The 19,634-nt window shown below is 46.8% G+C and overlaps 1 protein-coding gene across 1 annotated transcript in view; it reads right to left on the reverse strand.

The window, feature by feature from the left end:
• The window catches only part of fbxl13 (F-box and leucine-rich repeat protein 13), a 301,931-nt gene that overhangs the window by 12,994 nt on the left and 269,303 nt on the right, over nt 1-19,634 (reverse strand). The window contains exon 20 of the mRNA XM_086010428.1: nt 1,962-2,096. Within this exon, the coding sequence (XP_085866554.1) occupies nt 1,962-2,096 (135 nt within the window). The remainder of the gene's footprint in view (nt 1-1,961; nt 2,097-19,634) is intronic.

A 19,634-nucleotide genomic window follows, 5' to 3' on the forward strand; every position in this document is an offset into this window, starting at 1 on the left:
GCGGCCTCTTGCCATCAAATTGCCACTCCACCCGCTGGCCAGATAGAGGAGGCCGGATTAGGGCGGGACTTGGGAACATTTATGTAAATGATGCCCTGCCGTTAAGATCAGCCGGGCTTCCAGAGCCTCAGACTCTCCGGGTGCACCGTCCACTTTGGTGCTTGCACACACTGTTCTCGCCTCCCATTTAAAATCGGGGCCTATGTGTTTTTTAAAATAATCATTTGTTACTAAGTGATCCTATAATGCTTGATTCCGAGTAGAGGACAATGAACCTGAGACATTAGCCAGTATATTAACAGGTGCGGATCAGGCCGGTCCAATCCACGACCCGGGGAGCAGGGTCCGATCTGCGAGTGGGCTCCAATCCTGGTGTTGGGGGATTCCGATCCTTGACCTGGAGGGGGGGTCCGATCCTGGTGGTCTTTGTACGGCGGGGGTGGTCTGATGGGGGGGGGGGGGGTGGGGGGTGGAGTTTGGTGGCCTGGGGGAAGCACTCCTGCTCCTCCTGGCCAACAAGCAGTGCTGTAAATGCACTTATCTTCTCCCCAAAGCTGTCCTCACCTCCCTTCAGCTGCCGGGTTTCCCGAGGCCTGGGAAACTCAGCCAGTCACTGTAATACCTGCAAAGCAAGTTAAATCAGAGGCTGCCAGCCTCATTAAAATATTTAAATTGCCAACCTGCCTCCCGTTAAACCCAGAAGTGAGCGGGTTGGAGGAGGGTTGGGGTTCAGATTTTTAACATTTTAACAACTGACCCGATCCCAACATACCCGTTTTTAGGTGTTAAAGTTTAGCCCATTAAATCTGTTCCTCTCTCTACAAATGCTGCCTGGCCTGCTGAATGTTTCTAGCATTTTCTGTTTGTATTTCAGATTTCCAGCACCACAGTATTTTGCTTTTTGTTTTAGATTAGAGGACATAGGCTGGGAATTTTCCTCAGAGCTACTCCTACCCCGGCGCCTTAACTTTACCAGAAGAGCAGCAGATACCCCACTTAAATGGGATTTCTGTTGTAGATTCAGTGAAGTTACGGTGGTGGAGCAGGACCAGCTTAGAGGAAATTCCTGGCTGTGGCTTTATCTTGCTACCATAAAACCAGTACATTTTACCATTTTCCAGATGAATATTGCTGAAACAATTCTCAGCCAAGGGAAACATTACCCTTATTTGGTTCACCGAAATACTATATTTTTGTAAATTTCTGGCATAAATTGCTCAATTTTTCTGTGCTCTAATCGTGCCATTTAGCTGGTTTGTTTATTTCCTTATTAGTCGTCTTCTAATCCCACGCATGAACCTCGCACTCTCACTTCAGCTCACCATTTAATGTTGGAATATATTCTTATCCAAGAGGTGATGGGATACCAGGCCTGTACAGTGTATGCAAGGCCACTCCCAAATGTAGCATTATTTAATTGTATATTAGGAATAAAATTGGAGAACTGAAGGTCCCTGCTGGACAGAGAGACTATAATATCATAGGCATCACAGAGACTTGGTTCAACAATGACATGGGTTGAGTAAATTTACAGGAACACACTTTACTTTGTAGAGATAGAAAAGACAAACTGGGAGGGGCTGTAGCCTTTTATGTGAAGGAAACATGAAGCTATCTGGTCTAGGTGTCGATAAGGTAGAAACCTCGTGGATAGGGACGAGAAGCCTGCACGGAAAGAAACTAACTATTGCATTTAACTATTGCATAGAGTTGCATTTCAGCCACATGTTTGCCACCTGCTCCAAATGGAGATCAGCTGCCTTGTTGGAGGTCAGAAGATGAAATCTGTGCTGGCCAAGAATAGCATTGATAAGGGTCTGGGATCAGGTTAACCATGTAGCCCTCTTGGAAGCATTTGTATAACTCAAGACGGACTAATAAGGGGAGAAAACAGGAAAAAGGGAGGGTAAGATACCCTAATAAAAAAAACATTTCCATTAGTTGAAGCTCTTTGAATTTACCTTTGGACATCCAGCGATTTTCAGTAAAATAAGCCTTCTGCAACAGAAAGCCAGCGTCTTCATGCTCAGATCAGACACTAAGAGGCAATGAGAGATATCCAAGTATTCCAGATCGACCATCTTATTGTAGAATTTCTTGAACACAAAATAAAACAATAAATGCTAATATTATGTATCAAAAATTAAAAAGTAAGCCTTGTCAGGAATTAGCACATGCTAACAGGGTTGGGGTTATTTGTTTCTGGCCAGTCAGAAGCCTCTGAGCTGCTCCAGGGACCCCCTTTGCGGTTTCGAAGCGCTCCCCTATTCCTCCTGGTTCTGACCGCCGGACTTATTCGGTAGCGATGTAGACAGAAAAACGTGACTCGTGGTTTGGGTGCAAAACAGATCAGTATTTATTGAAACAAAAAGAAACAACTTAAAAATCGATACAGCACAGCTTGTGCCTGGTATAACACTTTTGCTTAACGCAATACCCTCAGTGTCCACTAGAGTGCCCCCTGCTCAGTGCAACACTCCTTTATTTTAAATCCAGCACTTTTTACTTAAAAACCCTTTGCGCACTACAGCACCTTAGCTTAGTGGCTTTTACTTAAAAACCGCACTTTAATACAGCTGAACAGTGTTCACTGAAGCACTTCTGTGCTTAGCGCAACACTCCTTTAAATACAATACTTTAATATCGAAACACAGCGTTCACCACAGCACTTCTCTGCTTGGTACAACACTCCCTTTTAATACAGTTACTTTAAAAATAGCTACACAGCGTTCACCACAGCACTTCTCTGCTAGGTGCAACATCCCTTTTAATACAGTTTTAAATACAGTACTTTAAAACAGCTACACAGTGTTCACCACAGCACTTCAGCTTGATGCAACACCCCTCTTAATACAGTTTTAAATACAGTACTTTAAAACAGCTACACAGTGTTCACCACAGCACTTCAGCTTGATGCAACACTCCTTTTAATACAGTTTTAAATACAGTACTTTAAAACAGCTACTCACTTTTAATAGTTTTAAATACAGAACTGTGTCCAACTGAAGCACTTCCTCTGCTCAGTGCAACACCGTCTTACTTAAATAGGGGAGGAGAAACGGACACAACGAGGGAAGATCGACTAAAATCACAGTTCTTAACAAAATTCCCACTTTACTCCCACCCCGATATCTATCCTAAGTTGCCTTGTGGAAGGCCAGAAAAATATATGCTCACCACTGGAAATGCCTGCTCCATGCCCTGCGCTTCACTGCCCCGAAATGAAAAACACCCCAGTGTTTTAAAAGTAAACTGCTGGTGTTTCACCTCTTCAGGCAGGCTCCCACGCTGTAGAGGGACACGGAGGCGAGGCCAGAGAGAGAGAGAGCTTCTGGGAAGCTATCTTTTATACCCCATTTGGAGCCCGCCCAGATCCGGATGTATCTGGGCTAAACAAAAGGGATCCAAACTGCCCAGTGTCTGTAATGGGTTTTGATGAATTATCCATTCGTTTAAACTGTTCCTTTTCTCAGTTTAAATGTCTCTTCAATTGTCTGGGATTGGCTTTGAATGTGTTTCCATTAATCAATGATGGGTTTGAATGGAGCTGTCTTGGTTTGAAAAAAACATGTCTTTCTGTGATTGCTGAGTAAACAGCTTTGGAGGCTAGTGTAAACAAAGCCATTGTCCTGTGGTCAACTGAAACTGCAGTCTACACATCAATTGTCTCTGCAGGGAGGTGGGAACTCCCCTTTGATTGGCAGATTGGAACCTTTTTCCACAGACCCAGGCTGCTCTTTCAAGTCCTTTGTCTTCTGCCATGCGGTCTGACAGCCATTTTGATACCCCTGGATTTTTTAAGGTATTACCCAGGTATTCTTTAATCAAACTTAATCTTCAGAACTGTAGGAAATTTTGAAATTATTGCAAAATCCTACAGCCTCCATCCTAATTTTGTATATTGTGCCCCCTTTTGTTTTCTAAATTATTTTCCCAATCCCTTAGGAACCTGCACCATGTACCAGACACCACCTGAATGCACTACAAAACTGTTTGTTGCTGAATCCATAGCCAGTTGTTTTTTTTATTTTTTCTATTGTAAACAGATTTATTGTGAAATCAGGGCATGGTGGAGTAGTCTTCAGACCAGATCAATAATATTATGTGATTGATACAAGCTCCTTAGTGTTTAGCAGATCTCAATGACATAACATAAAAATCGCAAAGTGGAAAGGTTATTCAGCCCATGAAGCGTACTCTTTCCACAGACCAAGTAGAATCTACATAGCATAGGCTCCATCCCACCTACATTATTTAATCATCCAATGTCTCTACTATTCATCCTTCGCCTGCTATATCTATATATATATAAAAGAGCTCTTCTGTCTGTCCCGATGTCTGTCTGTCTGTTCTCTATACGTTTGAAAGTTAGAGAGCGTACCGACGCGCGCGTCGCCTCAAAAGAAAGCTTGCGATTCCGGACCGGTCATAGGCGTATTTACGTTTCGGCCGGACAAAAATCCCGCCCGCGGTATCCCAAAAACGTTCAGCGTTCCGCTCATTAGCATCTCATTAGCGACCGTGTGACGTCGAGGTCGACCAATCGGACGGGCGCGTGCCATCCTACAGTTGAGTGTCGAGTGACTCGACGATTGACCAATCCTACGCTTCGGTGACCTGACCGGTGCGTGTGTGGGCGGGCCTTATCCTTCTGAACCGAGGTGAGTGGCCGCCATCTTGATTTTTCACAATTTTTTCCCCCACACTTTCTGTGTGTTAGGGAACTAAGGTAAATATTTTAATGATGTGTTAGGGAATTAAATAACAATTTAATAGGGGGGGGGGGGGAGAGCCTCGGGAAATCACGGGGGGGGGGAGAGCCTCGGGAAATCGCGGGGAGGGGGAGAGCCTCGGGAAATCGCAGGGGGGGGGGGGGAGAGCCTCGGGAAATCGCGGGGGGGGGGGGAGAGCCTCGGGAAATCGCCGGGGGGGGGGGGGGGGGGAGAGCCTTGGGAAATCGCGGGGGGGAGGAGAGCCTCGGGAAATCGCGGGGGGGGGGGGGGGGAGGGAGAGCCTCGGGAAATCGCGGGGGGGGGGAGCGCCTTGGGAAATCGCGGGGGGGGGGGGGAGAGCTGATGAGTTTAAAAAAAAGAGGCCGCCAGTTGCGCGGCCGCCTTGACGACGGCACGCATTCGCACGGCCCCCGTTACCCCGGCAACGGGGCACGCCGGCGGTCTTGAAACCACGCATGCGCACGGCCCGCCACCCCATCACGACAGTTGCGCAGCCGCCTTGACGCCGGCACGCATGCGCACGGCCCCCGTGATGCCAGCACAGCCTCGGGAGATCGCGGGGGGGGGCGAGCCTCGGGAATTCGCGGGGGGGGGGGGGGGGGGGGAGAGCCTCGGGAAATCGCGGGGGGGACGCAACCGCACCGGACCTCAGGCGCTAGGCAGGGGGAGGGGCCGGAGAGAGGGACAGAGGGGAGTGGGGGAGCGGGAGGGTAGTTGTGTGGGTGGGGGAGGGGAGGGAGGGAGACAGGGGAGGGGAGGGGAGGGAGAGGAGGGGAGGGGAGGGAGAGGAGGGGAGGGAGGGATAGGACAGGGAGAGGACATGACAGGGAGAGGGGGGACACAGGGGCAGGGAGACCAAGCGCCCCAAGATTTCCCTCGCAACGCGGGGCTCCCCAGCTAGTTCCATATATAATATCTCCTCACCAGCAGCACAGGAAGCATTTTGTTCCATGCTTTGATTATTTCAGTCTATACCTATTCCTGTAACATTTTATTGCATTCCCAATTACAGTGAAGTCTTGATTTATCAAATTGTTATCCAATATCTCAATATATCAAAGATTTGGCTTGATCCACTTCCTAGCATAAAACTGTACTGAAATTGATTTCGATATATCAAAGAGATTTTCTGGCTGCACTCACCCGTCCTGACCAAGTCTTGCTGTCCTGGACTCTTCAGCCTGTCTCTTGCTCTCTCAGCATGCTGCACATACCTAAACTGTGTTTAAAACCATCCCCGACCACCATCGGACCAACCCACCCGCCGTAATTGGGACACCCCACTGATCTGGACCCCCCCTGCGATCAACCTATCTCCCCCACACTAGATCTACCTGCTCTCCTTAACTGCGGCCTTGTGTTGCAGGCGTCCCTGCCTGACAGGCCTCTAGCCTGTCAATCAGGCTACCTGTGGGCGGGAAACCGACAAAAACATTTTTAAAGGAGCTCTGCAGTTAAAAACTGCTGGATTTTCAGGAAACTCTTTCTTCCAGTTTTCCCAACCTCAAAACAGCACTCCCACATGGAACATGACTCCGGGCTAAAATCCAGGCCTTATTATCTAGAACTTATTTGGAAATTAATGGACACAGCATCAATTGCTTTTGCTGGTAGTCCGCTTCATATATCCACTACTCTGGGGTTTTGTTCTGATAACTTTCTGTTTCACTTGAAACTTGTTGATTTTGAGCCGGTGTTCTCTATTTCTGCACAGTCCGAGCTAAAAGACCTGTTTACATGTATGTGGATGAAATGGCATCTTTAGGTTGTTACTTTATATTATTGCTTTCAAATTCAAATATCATTCCGTATTGTACAGAACTACATCATCATCTTTCTATCTTTTTTCTCCAATAAAAAAGTTCAGCTCCATCGGTCTCCTTAACTTAATCTTAAGCCCTGTTCTTCTCCAAACCCTCTCCAATGCTTCAATTAACTTTTGAAAGTAGGATACCCAAAATGGCACATATTTATTAAAATAAATGCACTAAAGAAATAAATATTATGGCTTTTTCTTTCCTGTACATAAATATTTATGAAAAAAAACCATTGTGTGATTATAGGAAGTTTAGTTAAATCCACTAAATTTAATATTTCTTTCAGCTGGCAGATGAATAGCTTTATAGCATAATTCTCTCTCCTTCTACACACTTCTCCTAACAACATATGGTGGGGAATCAAAGATTGGTAGAAAGAACCCTAAAGATTTGGAACTACTTTTATCCAACTTTTGGTAAGTTTATGAATAGATGATAATTGTGGCTTAGCATTTTTATACACACATAATTTCACTTTAGTTCATAAACACCCCACCCAACCAGGATTTTGTTTCGCTATTTCACAGTGCCCCGAGACCGGAGAGGCAGCGGACCTGAGTGGGATCACCAGAGGCGGGAGAGCTACATAAAGAGCAGCCCGGGGCAGCGAGGCCCAGAGCCCCGAGACCGGAGAGGCAGCGGACCTGAGCGGGATCACCAGAGGCGGGAGAGCTACATAAAGAGCAGCCCGAGGCAGTGAGGCCCAGAGCCCCGAGACCGGAGAGGCAGCGGACCTGAGCGGGATCACCAGAGGCGGGAGAGCTACATAAAGAGCAGCCCGAGGCAGCGAGGCCCAGAGCCCCGAGACCGGAGAGGCAGCGAACCTGAGCGGGATCACCAGAGGCGGGAGAGCTACATAAAGAGCAGCCCGAGGCAGCGAGGCCCAGAGCCCCGAGAGGCAGCGGACCTGAGCGGGATCACCAGAGGCGGGAGAGCTACATAAAGAGCAGCCCGAGGCAGCGAGGCATACCAATCCAGGTTCTGGGAGAGAGGTAAAAAGTAATCCAAGTGTGACGTCAGCAGGAAGCAGGTAAGTGATTGGTTGGTGAGTATTTCTCTCTTTTCAATACAAGCTTGAATTCTGTGGTGTTAAATTTCTAGGGTCTCTGTGGTGTAGTGGGGACAGTTGGTAAATAAAGTGCCCTAGAGTATACCTGTAACTGGGGTATTGAATAAATTTTTTAATTAATTAAAGGAGTAAGTCATGGCAGGAGAGCTCAGCCCCGTGTTCTGCTCCTCTTGCTCCATGTGGGAAGTCAGGGACGCTGCCAGTGTCCCTGATGACCATGTGTGCAAGAAATGCATCCAGCTGCAGCTACTTGTAGACCGCATTGCGGCGCTCAAGCTGCGGGTGGATGAGTTTTGGAGCATGCGCGATGCTGAGAGGGTCGTGGATAGCACGTTTAGCGAGTTGTTCACGCCGCAGGGTAGGGCTGCACAGGCAGAAAGAAACTGGGTGACCATCAGGCGGAGCAACAGAGGCAGGCAGGAAGTGCAGGGGACCCCTGCGGTCATCCCCCTTTCAAACAGGTATACCAAGTTGAATACTGTTGAGGGGGATGACTCACCAGGGGAAAGCAGCAGCAGCCAACTTCCTGGCACCAGGGACGCTTCTGCTGCTCAGAAAGGGAGGAAAAAGAGTGGGAGAGCAATAGTGGTAGGGGATTCTATCGTAAGGGGAACAGATAGGCGTTTCTGTGGCCGCAAACGTGACTCCAGGATGGTTTGTTGCCTCCCTGGGGCCAGGGTCATGGATGTCACTGAGCGGCTACAGGGCATTCTTAAGGGGGAGGGTGAGCAGGCAAAGGTCGTGGTCCACATTGGGACCAACGACATAGGTAGGAAGGGGGATGAGGTCCTGCATCAAGAATTTAGGGAGCTAGGTAGCAGATTAAAGAGCAGGACCTCAAAGGTTGTAATCTCTGGATTACTCCCAGTGCCATGTGCTAGTGAGTATAGGAATAGGAGGATAGAACAGATGAATGCGTGGCTAAAGAGTTGGTGCAGGAGGGAGGGTTTTAGTTTCCTGGATCACTGGGCCTGCTTCTGGGAAAGGTGGGACTTGTACAAGTCGGACGGGTTGCACCTGAACCAGAGCGGGACAAATATCCTTGCGGGGAGGTTTGCTAGCACTGTTGGGGGGGGGTTTAAACTAACTTGGCAGGGGGATGGGATACAGAGGGGAGCTGAAATAGGGGGTGATGTGCTGCCAATTATAGAGAAAAAAACAAGTCAGCTTGGTAGACAGGGCAAATATATAAGGGCAAGGCTGGATGGCATCTATTTTAATGCAAGGAGTCTTGCAAATAAGGTGGATGAACTGAAGGTGTTGATAAACACATGGGAGTACGATATTGTTGCTATCACGGAGACATGGTTGAGGGAGGGGCAAGACTGACAGCTCAATATTCCGGGGTACAGAATCTTGAGGGGGAGGGATAAGAGGAGGGGGTGTCGCAATATTAATTAAGGAATCAATTACTGCCATAAGGAGGGATGATATATTAGCAGGTTCCTCTAATGAGGCCATATGGGTGGAGCTTAAAAACAAAAAGGGGGCAAGCACTTTGCTGGGAGTGTACTATAGGCCCCCAAACAGTCAGGGGGAGATGGAGGAACAGATATGTAGGCAAATCTCAGAGAAATGTGCAAATAATAGGGTAATAATAATGGGGGATTTCAACTTCCCCAATATTAACTGGGATAGTCAGAGTGTGAAAGGCTCAGAGGGTGTAGAATTCTTAGTGCATCCAGGAGAGCTTCTTGAGCCAGCATGTAGAAAGTCCTACAAGAGAGGGGGCGGTACTGGACCTAATTCTAGGGAATGTGGCCGGCCAAGTGGAAGAAGTGCTAGTAGGTGAGCACTTTGGTGACAGTGACCATAATATGGTGAGATTTAAGGTGGTCATGGAAAAGGACAGGGATGGGCCGAAAATAAAGGTTCTAAATTGGGGGAAGGCCGATTTTAATAGGATAAGGCAGGATCTGGCCAAAATGGACTGGGATCAGCTACTTGTAGGAAAATCCGCATCGGAGCAATGGGAGGCTTTCAGAAGGGAGATTGAGATCATACAATGGCAACATGTTCCCGTAAAGGTCAAGGGTGGTTCCAAAAACCACAGGGAACCTTGGATGTCAGGGGATATACGAGAATGGATTAGGAAAAAAAGGAGGGCTTTTGGCAGATACAAAAGGCTAAAGACGGAGGAAGCCCTAGAGGAGTACAAAAATGCAGGGGGATACTTAAAAAAGAAATTAGGAGATCAAGGAGGGGCCATGAAATAACACTGGCAAGCAAAATAAAGGAAAACCCTAAGATGTTTTATAAGTATATTAAGGGTAAGAGGATAACTAGGGAAAAAATAGGGCCCATTAGGGACAAAAGTGGCAATCTGTGTGTGGAGCTGGAAGATGTAGGAGGGGTTCTAAATGAATATTTTGCATCTGTTTTCACTATGGAGAAGGACGATGTAGACATAGAAATAGGGCGGGGGGATTGTGATATGCTCGAACATATTAACATCGAGAGGGAGGAGGTATTGGCGGTTTTAGCAGGCCTAAAAATGGATAAATCCCCAGGCCCGGACGAAATGTATCCCAGGCTGCTGTGTGAGGCAAAGGAAGAGATTGCGGGGGCTCTAACACATATATTCAGAACCTCTCTGGCCACAGGGGATGTGCCAGAGGACTGGAGAACCGCTAATGTAGTACCATTATTCAAGAAGGGGAGTAGGGAAAAACCGGGGAACTACAGGCCAGTGAGCCTAACATCAGTGGTAGGAAAATTATTGGAAAAAATTCTGAGGGACAAAATTAGTCTCCACTTGGAGAGGCAAGGATTAATCAGGGATAGTCAACATGGCTTTGTCAAGGGAAGATCATGTCTGACTAATTTGATTGAATTTTTTGAGGGGGTGACTAGGTGTGTGGATGAGGGTAACGCAGTGGATGTGGTATACATGGATTTCAGTAAGGCCTTCGATAAAGTCCCACACAGGAGACTGGTCAAGAAGGTAAGAGCCCATGGAATCCAGGGTGCCTTGGCACATTGGATACAAAACTGGCTTAGTGGCAGAAGGCAGAGGGTGATGGTCGAAGGTTGTTTTTGTGACTGGAAGCCTGTGGCCAGTGGGGTACCACAGGGATCGGTGCTGGGTCCCTTGCTGTTTGTGGTCTACATTAATGACTTGGATATGAATGTAAAAGGTATGATCAGTAAGTTCGCGGATGATACAAAAATTGGTAGGGTGGTAAATAGCGAGGAGGGTAGTCTCAGTCTGCAGGACGGTATAGATGGGTTGGTCAGATGGGCGGAACAGTGGCAAATGGAATTTAACCCGGAAAAGTGCGAGGTGATGCACTTTGGGGGGACTAACAAGGCAAGGGAATACACAATGAATGGTAAGACCCTAGGCAAGACGGAGGGTCAGAGGGATCTGGGTGTGCAAGTACACAGATCCCTGAAGGCGGCGGAACAGGTGGATAAGGTGGTAAAAAAGGCATATGGGATACTTGCCTTCATTAGCCGAGGCATAGAATATAAGAGCAAGGAGGTTATGATGGAGCTGTATAAAACACTGGTTAGGCCACAGCTGGAATACTGTGTGCAGTTCTGGTCGCCACACTACAGGAAGGATGTGATCGCTTTGGAGAGGGTGCAGAGGAGATTCACCAGGATGTTACCAGGGCTGGAGCGCTTCAGCTATGAAGAGAGACTGGGCAGATTGGGTTTGTTTTCCTTGGAGCAGAGGAGGCTGAGGGGGGACATGATTGAGGTGTACAAAATTATGAGGGGCATAGATAGGATGGATACTAAGGAGCTTTTTCCCTTAGTAGAAGGGTCAATAACTAGGGGGCATAGATTCAAGGTAAAGGGCGGGAGGTTTAGAGGGGATTTGAGAAATAACTTTTTCACCCAGAGGGTGGTTGGAGTCTGGAACTCACTGCCTGAAAGGGTTGTGGAGGCAGGAACCCTCACAACATTTAAGAAGCATTTGGATGAGCACTTGAAATGCCATAACATACAAGGCTACGGACCAAATGCTGGAATATGGGATTAGATTAGACAGGGCTTGATGGCCGGCGCGGACACGATGGGCCGAAGGGCCTCTATCCGTGCTGTATAACTCTATGACTAAGGAAACCTCAAATTCTGGAAAATGCCATACTCTATTAATACATAGTGTAAAATACTATCCCTTGATGGTTTATATGGAAATGTTTGCTTTTCATTCTGAATCGGAACTGTGGTTCTGTCCTCTAAATTACTTTCAGCTGACTGCATCAATTCTTATAGTTTTCTGTTCTTAGTATGAAAAGTTCTTAGGCTTTAAGAGTAACTTATAACTTCCACATTTTATATATGTTATAAATGTTTACTTTTAGTAGGTTATATACTTGAAGTCTAATCGGTGAAATAAATGGTCCCATGGAGATTTATTTTATTTTCACAATCTTCACAGTAATATTTCACAGTAGAAAATGAAAACCATGTTTATGTGAAAATAGCAACAAAAAGTTACTGCCATGTGCAGTGCTCCAGTGATATCACAGGATCAATCAGTAACTGGTGGATCAGTAGCTTGTTGCACTGTAAAATAACAGTAATGAAGAAAATAATGGCACTAAAGAGTGACAAATCCCCAGGACCAGATGGTTTCTATCCCAGGGTTTTAAAGAAAGTTGGTGGGAACATTGGAGATGCCCTAACTGTAATCTTCCAAAGTTCTCTCGATTCAGGAACCATTTCTTTAGATTGCAAAATTGTGCGTGTCACTCCACTATTTAAGAAAGGTGAAAGAGGGAAACCAGGGAATTATAGACCAGTTAGCCTGTTGTTGGGAAATTACAAGTCTATAATTAAAGATAGGGTGACTGAACACCTTGAACATTTTCAGCTGATCAGAGAGAGCCAACATGGATTTGTAAAGGGTAGGTCATGCCTCACAAACCTGATTGAATGTTTTGAAGAGGTGACTAAAGTAGTGGATAGGGGAATGTCTATGGATGTTATTTATATGGACTTCCAGAAGGCATTCGATAAAGTCCCTTATAAGAGACTGTTAGCTAAAGTTGAAGCTCATAGAATTGAAGGCAAATTATTGACCTGGTTAGGAAATTGGCTGAGTGGCAGAAGAGAGTAGGAATAATAGGTATGTAGTCTAATTGGCAGGATGTGACGAGGGGTGTCCTGCAGGGCTCTGTGTTGGGGCCTCAACTATTCACAGTATTTATTAACGACTTAGATGATGGAATAGGGAGCCACATATCCAAGTTTGCCGATAACCCAAAAATAAGCAGCATTGTAGGCAGTGTAGAGGGAAACATATAATTACGAAGAGATATTGATAGATTAAGTGAATGGACAACACTGGAAAAAAATACATTTCAATGTAGGCAAGTGTGAGGACTTTAGTCACCTCTTCAAAACATTCAATCAGGTTTGTGAGGCATGACCTACCCTTTACAAATCCATGTTGGCTCTCTCTGATCAGCTGAAAATGTTCAAGGTGTTCAGTCACCCTATCTTTACTTTGGACCTAAAAAAGATAGATCAGAGTACTTTGTAAATGATGAAAAGCTAGAAACAGTGGAGGTCCAAAGAGACTTAGGGGTCCATGTACATAAATCATTAAAATGTCATGGATAGTTACAGAAAATAATCAAAAAGGCTAGTGGAATGCTGGCCTTTATATCTAGAGGACTAGCATATAAGGGGGTAGAAGTTATGCTACAGCTATATAAATCCCTGGTTAGACCACACCGAGAAGACTGTGTTCAGTTCTGGGCACCACACCTTAGGAAGGATATATTGGCCTTGGAGGGAGTGCAAAATGAGACCTGGACTCCAAGGATTAAATTACAAGGTGAGATTACACAAAGTAGAGTTGTATTTGTTGGAATTTAGAAGGTTAAAGGGTGATTTGATCAAAATTGTCAAGATATTAAGGGGAACTGACAGGGTAGATAGAGAGAAACTATTTCCATTGGTTGGGGAGTCTAGGACTAGGGACAGAGGGCTAGAAATTCATTATAGCCCGGGAATGGGCGGTCAAATTAGAAAAGTTGGAGAATTAGCGCCAAGCGCTAATCCTTTAGACTGCACGCAAAATTCATGCTCACTGCTCAAAGAAATGATTGGAGCGCCAATGTAAATCTTTGAGCTCATTGGCATTACACTCAAAGGGTGCTATCTCTCTTCCGCGGCCACGTTTGCGCCTGGGTGACCCTGGAGATGGAGCATGCGGTGTCCACCGGCACGCTCGAGGCCTTCCGCGACCGGTGGGCACCGCGGGGACTGGAGTGCATCATCACCCCGGCCAACCAAATTTTAAATTAAATTGTTAAGTTTCATTTAATGTTTTATCAAAGGGTGGACCAATATCAGGTGCCGTCTAATCGCAAATTATGATTGCCACAGACTTTTTCCAGTTCTTAAAGGGGAGGTTCACTGATGCTGTAGAACCTCATTCTCAGCATTGCTGGCTGTGCAGCTGCCTCAGCAAGCAGCAGCAGGTCAAGGACTAAAGCAGGTGTACTCATGGCAGATCCACGCCCCAAGGAGAGAGCCCGCAGATTCAGTGATCAAGCACTGGATGCGTTGGTGTTGGAGAAATGGAGGGCAGTGCTCTACCCAGCAAGTGGTAGGAGGCCATCGCTGCAAGTCATCCACACCATGTGGAGGGAGGTAGCGCAGCACATCTTGGGCAGCACTGTGGTCCCCAGGACCCACACACAGTGCAGGAAGAAATTTAACAACCTCACTTGGGTGGTCAGGGTGAGTGAATGCTTCAACAAATGCTACATACCACCATCTGAACCACAGTCTTCACACACTTCCCAAAGCACCACGCCCCCAGCACTCACCCACCAACAATCTCTACACCTACCAACACTCACACCCACATCTCACACCTTGCACACAATGACAGCTATTCAACTATGGCAGGCACATCACCCAAACACATTGCTCCACACTCACTCACACACTTTCCTTTCTCTTGCAGGCCAAGGTGGCTCACAACAGGAGGGAGCAGGAGCGCACAGGCGGGGGACAAGCTGACACACAACTACTGTCTGCGCTGGAAATTAGAGTGCTGCAGATTATCGGGCGCCAGGTGGTGGGCGCTGTGGTCACCGGCGACGTTGACCCCCTTGGGGACAACAACAGTATATTCATTCCCGCTCCTTCTTCTCACAACCCACTTCCCCCTCACCCCACAAGCGTTTCGCACTTTCCAGTTAATCATGCTGTATGCTTGCATTTCTCCCTTCCTGCCCCCCTCCCCTCACCTTAACCCAACTACTGTGCCTTTATGCCTTCGGGTAATGAGCAAGCACCTGAGCAGCCTGTCCCTGAGGACATCTTAGAGAGCGAGGCGGGAGAAGTGGAGGAGGAAGAACAAACTACATGTTTCACCCACAGGCACCAGCTCAGATACTGGCATTACGCGTTCTTTAGAGGCTAGTTTAGTAGCGGGATCTACACAGGGTGATGCACTGGGGACGAATGGGCTGCAGCAAGACCAGGGGGAAAGGGTAACTCGGGGGCCAGCTCCCCAGAGGGCGAGTTCTGCTGCACCGGACTCAGATGAGGACCTCAATGGGGAGGCGTTTAGAAGAAGGGTGATGAGCATGCACACGGAGATGACAGGTGCAATGGCGAGGGTGCCCGAGAGCCTCTCAGCAATGATGAGGAGCGTGGAGGAGTCCGCCTCCAACATTGCACATGGCTCTGCACACACCATGGAACCCATCATTTCCAGTCTGCAAAGGATGGTAGACTCCAAGAGAGACAGTGGTGGCCCAGACCTGATGCTGCATGTGATGGGCAATCTGGCAGCTTCCATTGCAGCACAGGCAGAAGCGACACAACGTTTTAGTGCTGTGATATACCTATCAATTCATCCAATGAAAAGCGACGAGTTAAGATAGTAACTATAGGTTTTTATTGGCTAAATAACAGAGCCCACCCTCGTGGGTGATCGGGTCCAACAAGGAGGAATACCAGCCAGTCGACCACCTTTATACCTGGGCAAGCAGGCGGAGCCATGGGCGGAGTCAGCTGTGGTCAGCCCAGGTATAACAGCGTGACAAGAGGTGACCTTGTGTAGTGATACAACAGTGTAAACAGTGATAACCATAGTGTAACGATATAAACAGTGATAACCATAGTGTAACGATAGTGAACGATAAAAGTGGTTTACCACATGCTGTAATGCAGTCTATGCTTGGCGGCATCCAATCTCAGACTGCTCTCATGCAATCTCAGCTTGATGCCACGCAAGCTCTGACTGCTGCCATCGTGGCTGGGTCTACCACCATTTATTGGGGCTTTCAAGGTGTCGCAGCAGGCCAGCAATCTGTGTTCCAACAGATTGGTAGAGATGCTGAGGTGCTGCCCTGGGGGAGTGGCAGTGGGTCAGTGGAGCAGGAACCTGCTGTCCTCTCTCAGGATGTCAGCATTCCTGCTCCCACCACTGCCATTCCTTCATTGCCCTTGCCACTGCCTGTCATCCAGCCAGCCCAGACTGCTGCCGCCCATGCTGAGGTGGTGCAGTCTACAGCCGGGCCTTCCAGGCCCAGAGCTGGTCGAGGGCGTCCTGCAAGGCCATCTGAAGTCTCCCGCATGGACACTCAGCAGCCTTCCACCAGCCCTGCTGCAGCCACTGGGTCAACACTTCGTAGGAGCACTAGAGTAGGCAAAGGCACAGTAACGAGAGGCACTAAGGGATTGCACAAGGGTGAATAGTTAATATTGTTGTTGTAAATATGTGTTCACTGATTTTTGATAAATTTATTAATTCAGTTTGGATTTTTTTGTGGTGTGTCTCATTTCAGCTTTGCGCTGTGATATGGCCTGCAAAAGGGATGGAATGATGGGGATGTGGTGAGCAACGGGGTTCTGGGTTTAATTCATTCGATCCGCAGTCTGATGAGGCGGTCACGGACCGCCCTTCCGGAAGGCCGATTGAGTGGCTGCCTGTCGCTGTTTACACCAGGCGCTAAGGTAGGTGGCAACAATCAATTTTGCAGATCGGGCGGCCAGTGAACGTTGCACACTCACTGATGTCACGATCCACCTGGCGTTGAGGCTCCCGTCGTTAACTATTAGTGGCGGTGCTGTGGAGGGTGGGATTTGGCGTGCGGTGTTGGATTCGCCTCGCCCTGTTAGCGCCATCTGCCGGCTCTGACGGGAGGCACTAAGGTACCGATTTTTTCCCTCATAGTCTAAAAATTAGAGCCAGACCTTTCAGGAGTGAAATTAGGAAACACTTCTACACGCAAAGGGTAGTAAAAGTTTGGAACTCTCTTCCGCAAATGGTAGTTGATGCTAGGTTAATTGTTAATTTTAAATCTGACATTGATAGATTTTTGTTAGCCAAAGGTATTAAGGGTTATGGGGCAAAGGCGGGTGTATGGAGTTAAGTCACAGATCAGCCATGATCTCATTGAATGGTGGAACAGTCTCGAGGGGCTAAATGGCCTACTCCTGTTCCTATGTATTCCCCATGGGAACTGTCAATGTTCTACAATAATTTTAGTAAATTTGAATGAGAACTGCTCAAGAATCTCTCTCTCCCTTTCTTAACTATTTCTATAGATAGGTTTGTCTAGACTATACTTATTTAGACTCTTCTGAGATTTTGCGATACAATGTAATTTCGCACCATATGAACAGTTGTAACAATTCAAAATTAAAGATCAGGTTCTAGACAAACTCATGCAAGAGATAGTTTAAAAAAATAAACTTAACACTTATACAATACTTTCTACAAGTAACTGTTTGATATCCAGATTGCTAGTTGATTAAATTAGCAGTATTTAAAAAAAAAGTTAGCTTTCTGAAGGTTCTGTAAATTACAGGTTGTCTATCTTTTGCTATCAGCAGTTTGCTAGTACAGGTGCACTATCCCTTATCCGAAACCCTTGGGGCCAGATGTGTTTCGGAATTCGGAATTTTTCGGATTTCAGAACGGATAATAATGTTTATAAATGGACAAGAGGCAGCCGTCGGGTTTACCCTACAACTACACCACTAGTGATGGAACCTGGCTAGGTAAAGAAATAGTCAACAGCAATGTTTCCTCAAAGTTGCACACGGCCACGCAGTAATCTGCAAACTCCCGTGCAAGCTGCTCAAGCTTTTACACTGGAAATACCGAGAGACGCTCCACGAAAAAACTTTCGGTTTTCAGAGCTTTTCGAATTTCGGAATTGCGGATAAGGGATAGTTGACCTGTACTAAAATTTATACATGTTTGGAAACTTATTTTTAAATTGAAAGCAATAATCTAAAGTAACAACCTAAAGATGCCATTTCATCCATATACGTTTACACGAGTAAACAAAAGGTACATTTGCACTACAAGTTTCGCATCAATGCAATGCACTTTCGGCTTCATATCAATGTTAAACTTGTGTAGTGTAAATTGGGTGGTAAGGCCCAAACTGTCCCTCAAGTGAATTTCATTTCATTTCACTCCAATGCCAGGTCAAGTCCTGACTGCAGATTCAAACTTCATTGACACTGTAATGTTAGTGCAAAGCAAAACTGCACTGTTGCTATTGTTGCAGTGTAAATGTACTAAAGAAACAAATATTATGCCCTTTTCTTTCCTGCAACAGACAATATATTTTACTAAAATAAATGGTGGTTTACAAGAAAAAGATCAAGCATTGTATGTTGACCTATCGGTTGAAAATAAGTGCAAATTATTTGAGGGGAATTATGAGCAGGATTTACTGCAAGTAAAAATATTTATGCTGTCTGATCTTAGTGCTAAGGCACAAACTAAAATATGCAGGGTAAAGTAGGGGAGAACTTTCAGTTTTTTGTCCCATTTTATGGTTGCGTTAGGCTTAAGCCTAGAATGTCATTTTCTAATATGCGCCCAAAACACTGGTAGTGTCCTACAGTTCCTGTTAATCAGTGCAGCCTTTCAATGTAAAAGTGCCTGATAAAGTTTCATCAACTGAAGTAGTTGGGTGTATGTGGTAGTCTACTTATCACATCACATACTGTATCAGTATGCCCAGTTCAGCTTTTTAAGCGATGGAGGTTAATATGATGGATTGTTTTTCCATTCTAATTACAGCAAGCCATGTTGATCTGAATCTCTAAAGAAAGCAGCATTAATTTGGATTGAGACTTTACAAGTACTGAAGCAATTTTTAGCTTTGGATTGGGTCCAGGAAATTTCCTGCTTCCTTACTTGGGAAATTATATATTATTGAAAGTGCTTGAAATTATTCTACATGAACAATGATTCTAACAGTAAACATTAATAGCAGTACCCCACCCCCTCCTCATAGCCCTGTACTCACATCTGCTTCAAATATTTATCCAATGTTCCCTTAAAGCATGCAATGATTTCTGCCTCAGACATTCCCTGCGGCAAAACAGTGCACGTTCCCACAACCCTCTGTGTAAAGACGTTTCTTCTAGCTCACTCTTCCTCCAGGCTCAACAAGCTACCCAGTAAATACCACGATCTGTCTGCTACACCCCACCATCTGCTCCCTCCCTGACCACCATCAGACCCCCCCTCCCCAACTTCGGGACTCCCCTGACCGCCATTGGACCCCCCCACAATCGGGACCATCCCCCCACCGCAATCGGGTCCCCCTCCGCAATTGTAAACCTCCCCGCGATCGAGGACCCCCCCCCCCCCCAAACGATTGGGACAACCTTCGTGATCAGGACCCCACCCCACGATCGGGAAACCGTGAAAAGGACCCGACCAGAATTGGAAAACCCCCTCGATTGGGACCCCAAAATCTCCATCGGACCACTCCCCACCGCCCCCCCCCCCCCCCCCGCCGCAATTGGGAGTCCTTTGTGAACTGAATCTGACCTGGGAAAGGGAGAAAAATGGCTGAACGTGGGAGAAAACGGGCACCCAGGTTTTCTGACGTTGCACTGGAGGTCTTGGTGGAGGAGGTGGAAAGGAGTAGAGATGTCCTGGATCCGCAGGGGGCCAGGAGACCCTCCAGACTCATGGTGAGAAGGCAGTGGGAGCAGATAGCCGCAGAGGTTAATGTCAGGAGTGCAACCCCAAGGACCTGGATGCAATGTCAAAAA

Source organism: Somniosus microcephalus, chromosome 17 (assembly GCF_052327205.1).
Source record: "Somniosus microcephalus isolate GS21.2 chromosome 17, FLI_Smic_1.0, whole genome shotgun sequence".
Lineage (NCBI taxonomy): Eukaryota > Metazoa > Chordata > Chondrichthyes > Squaliformes > Somniosidae > Somniosus > Somniosus microcephalus.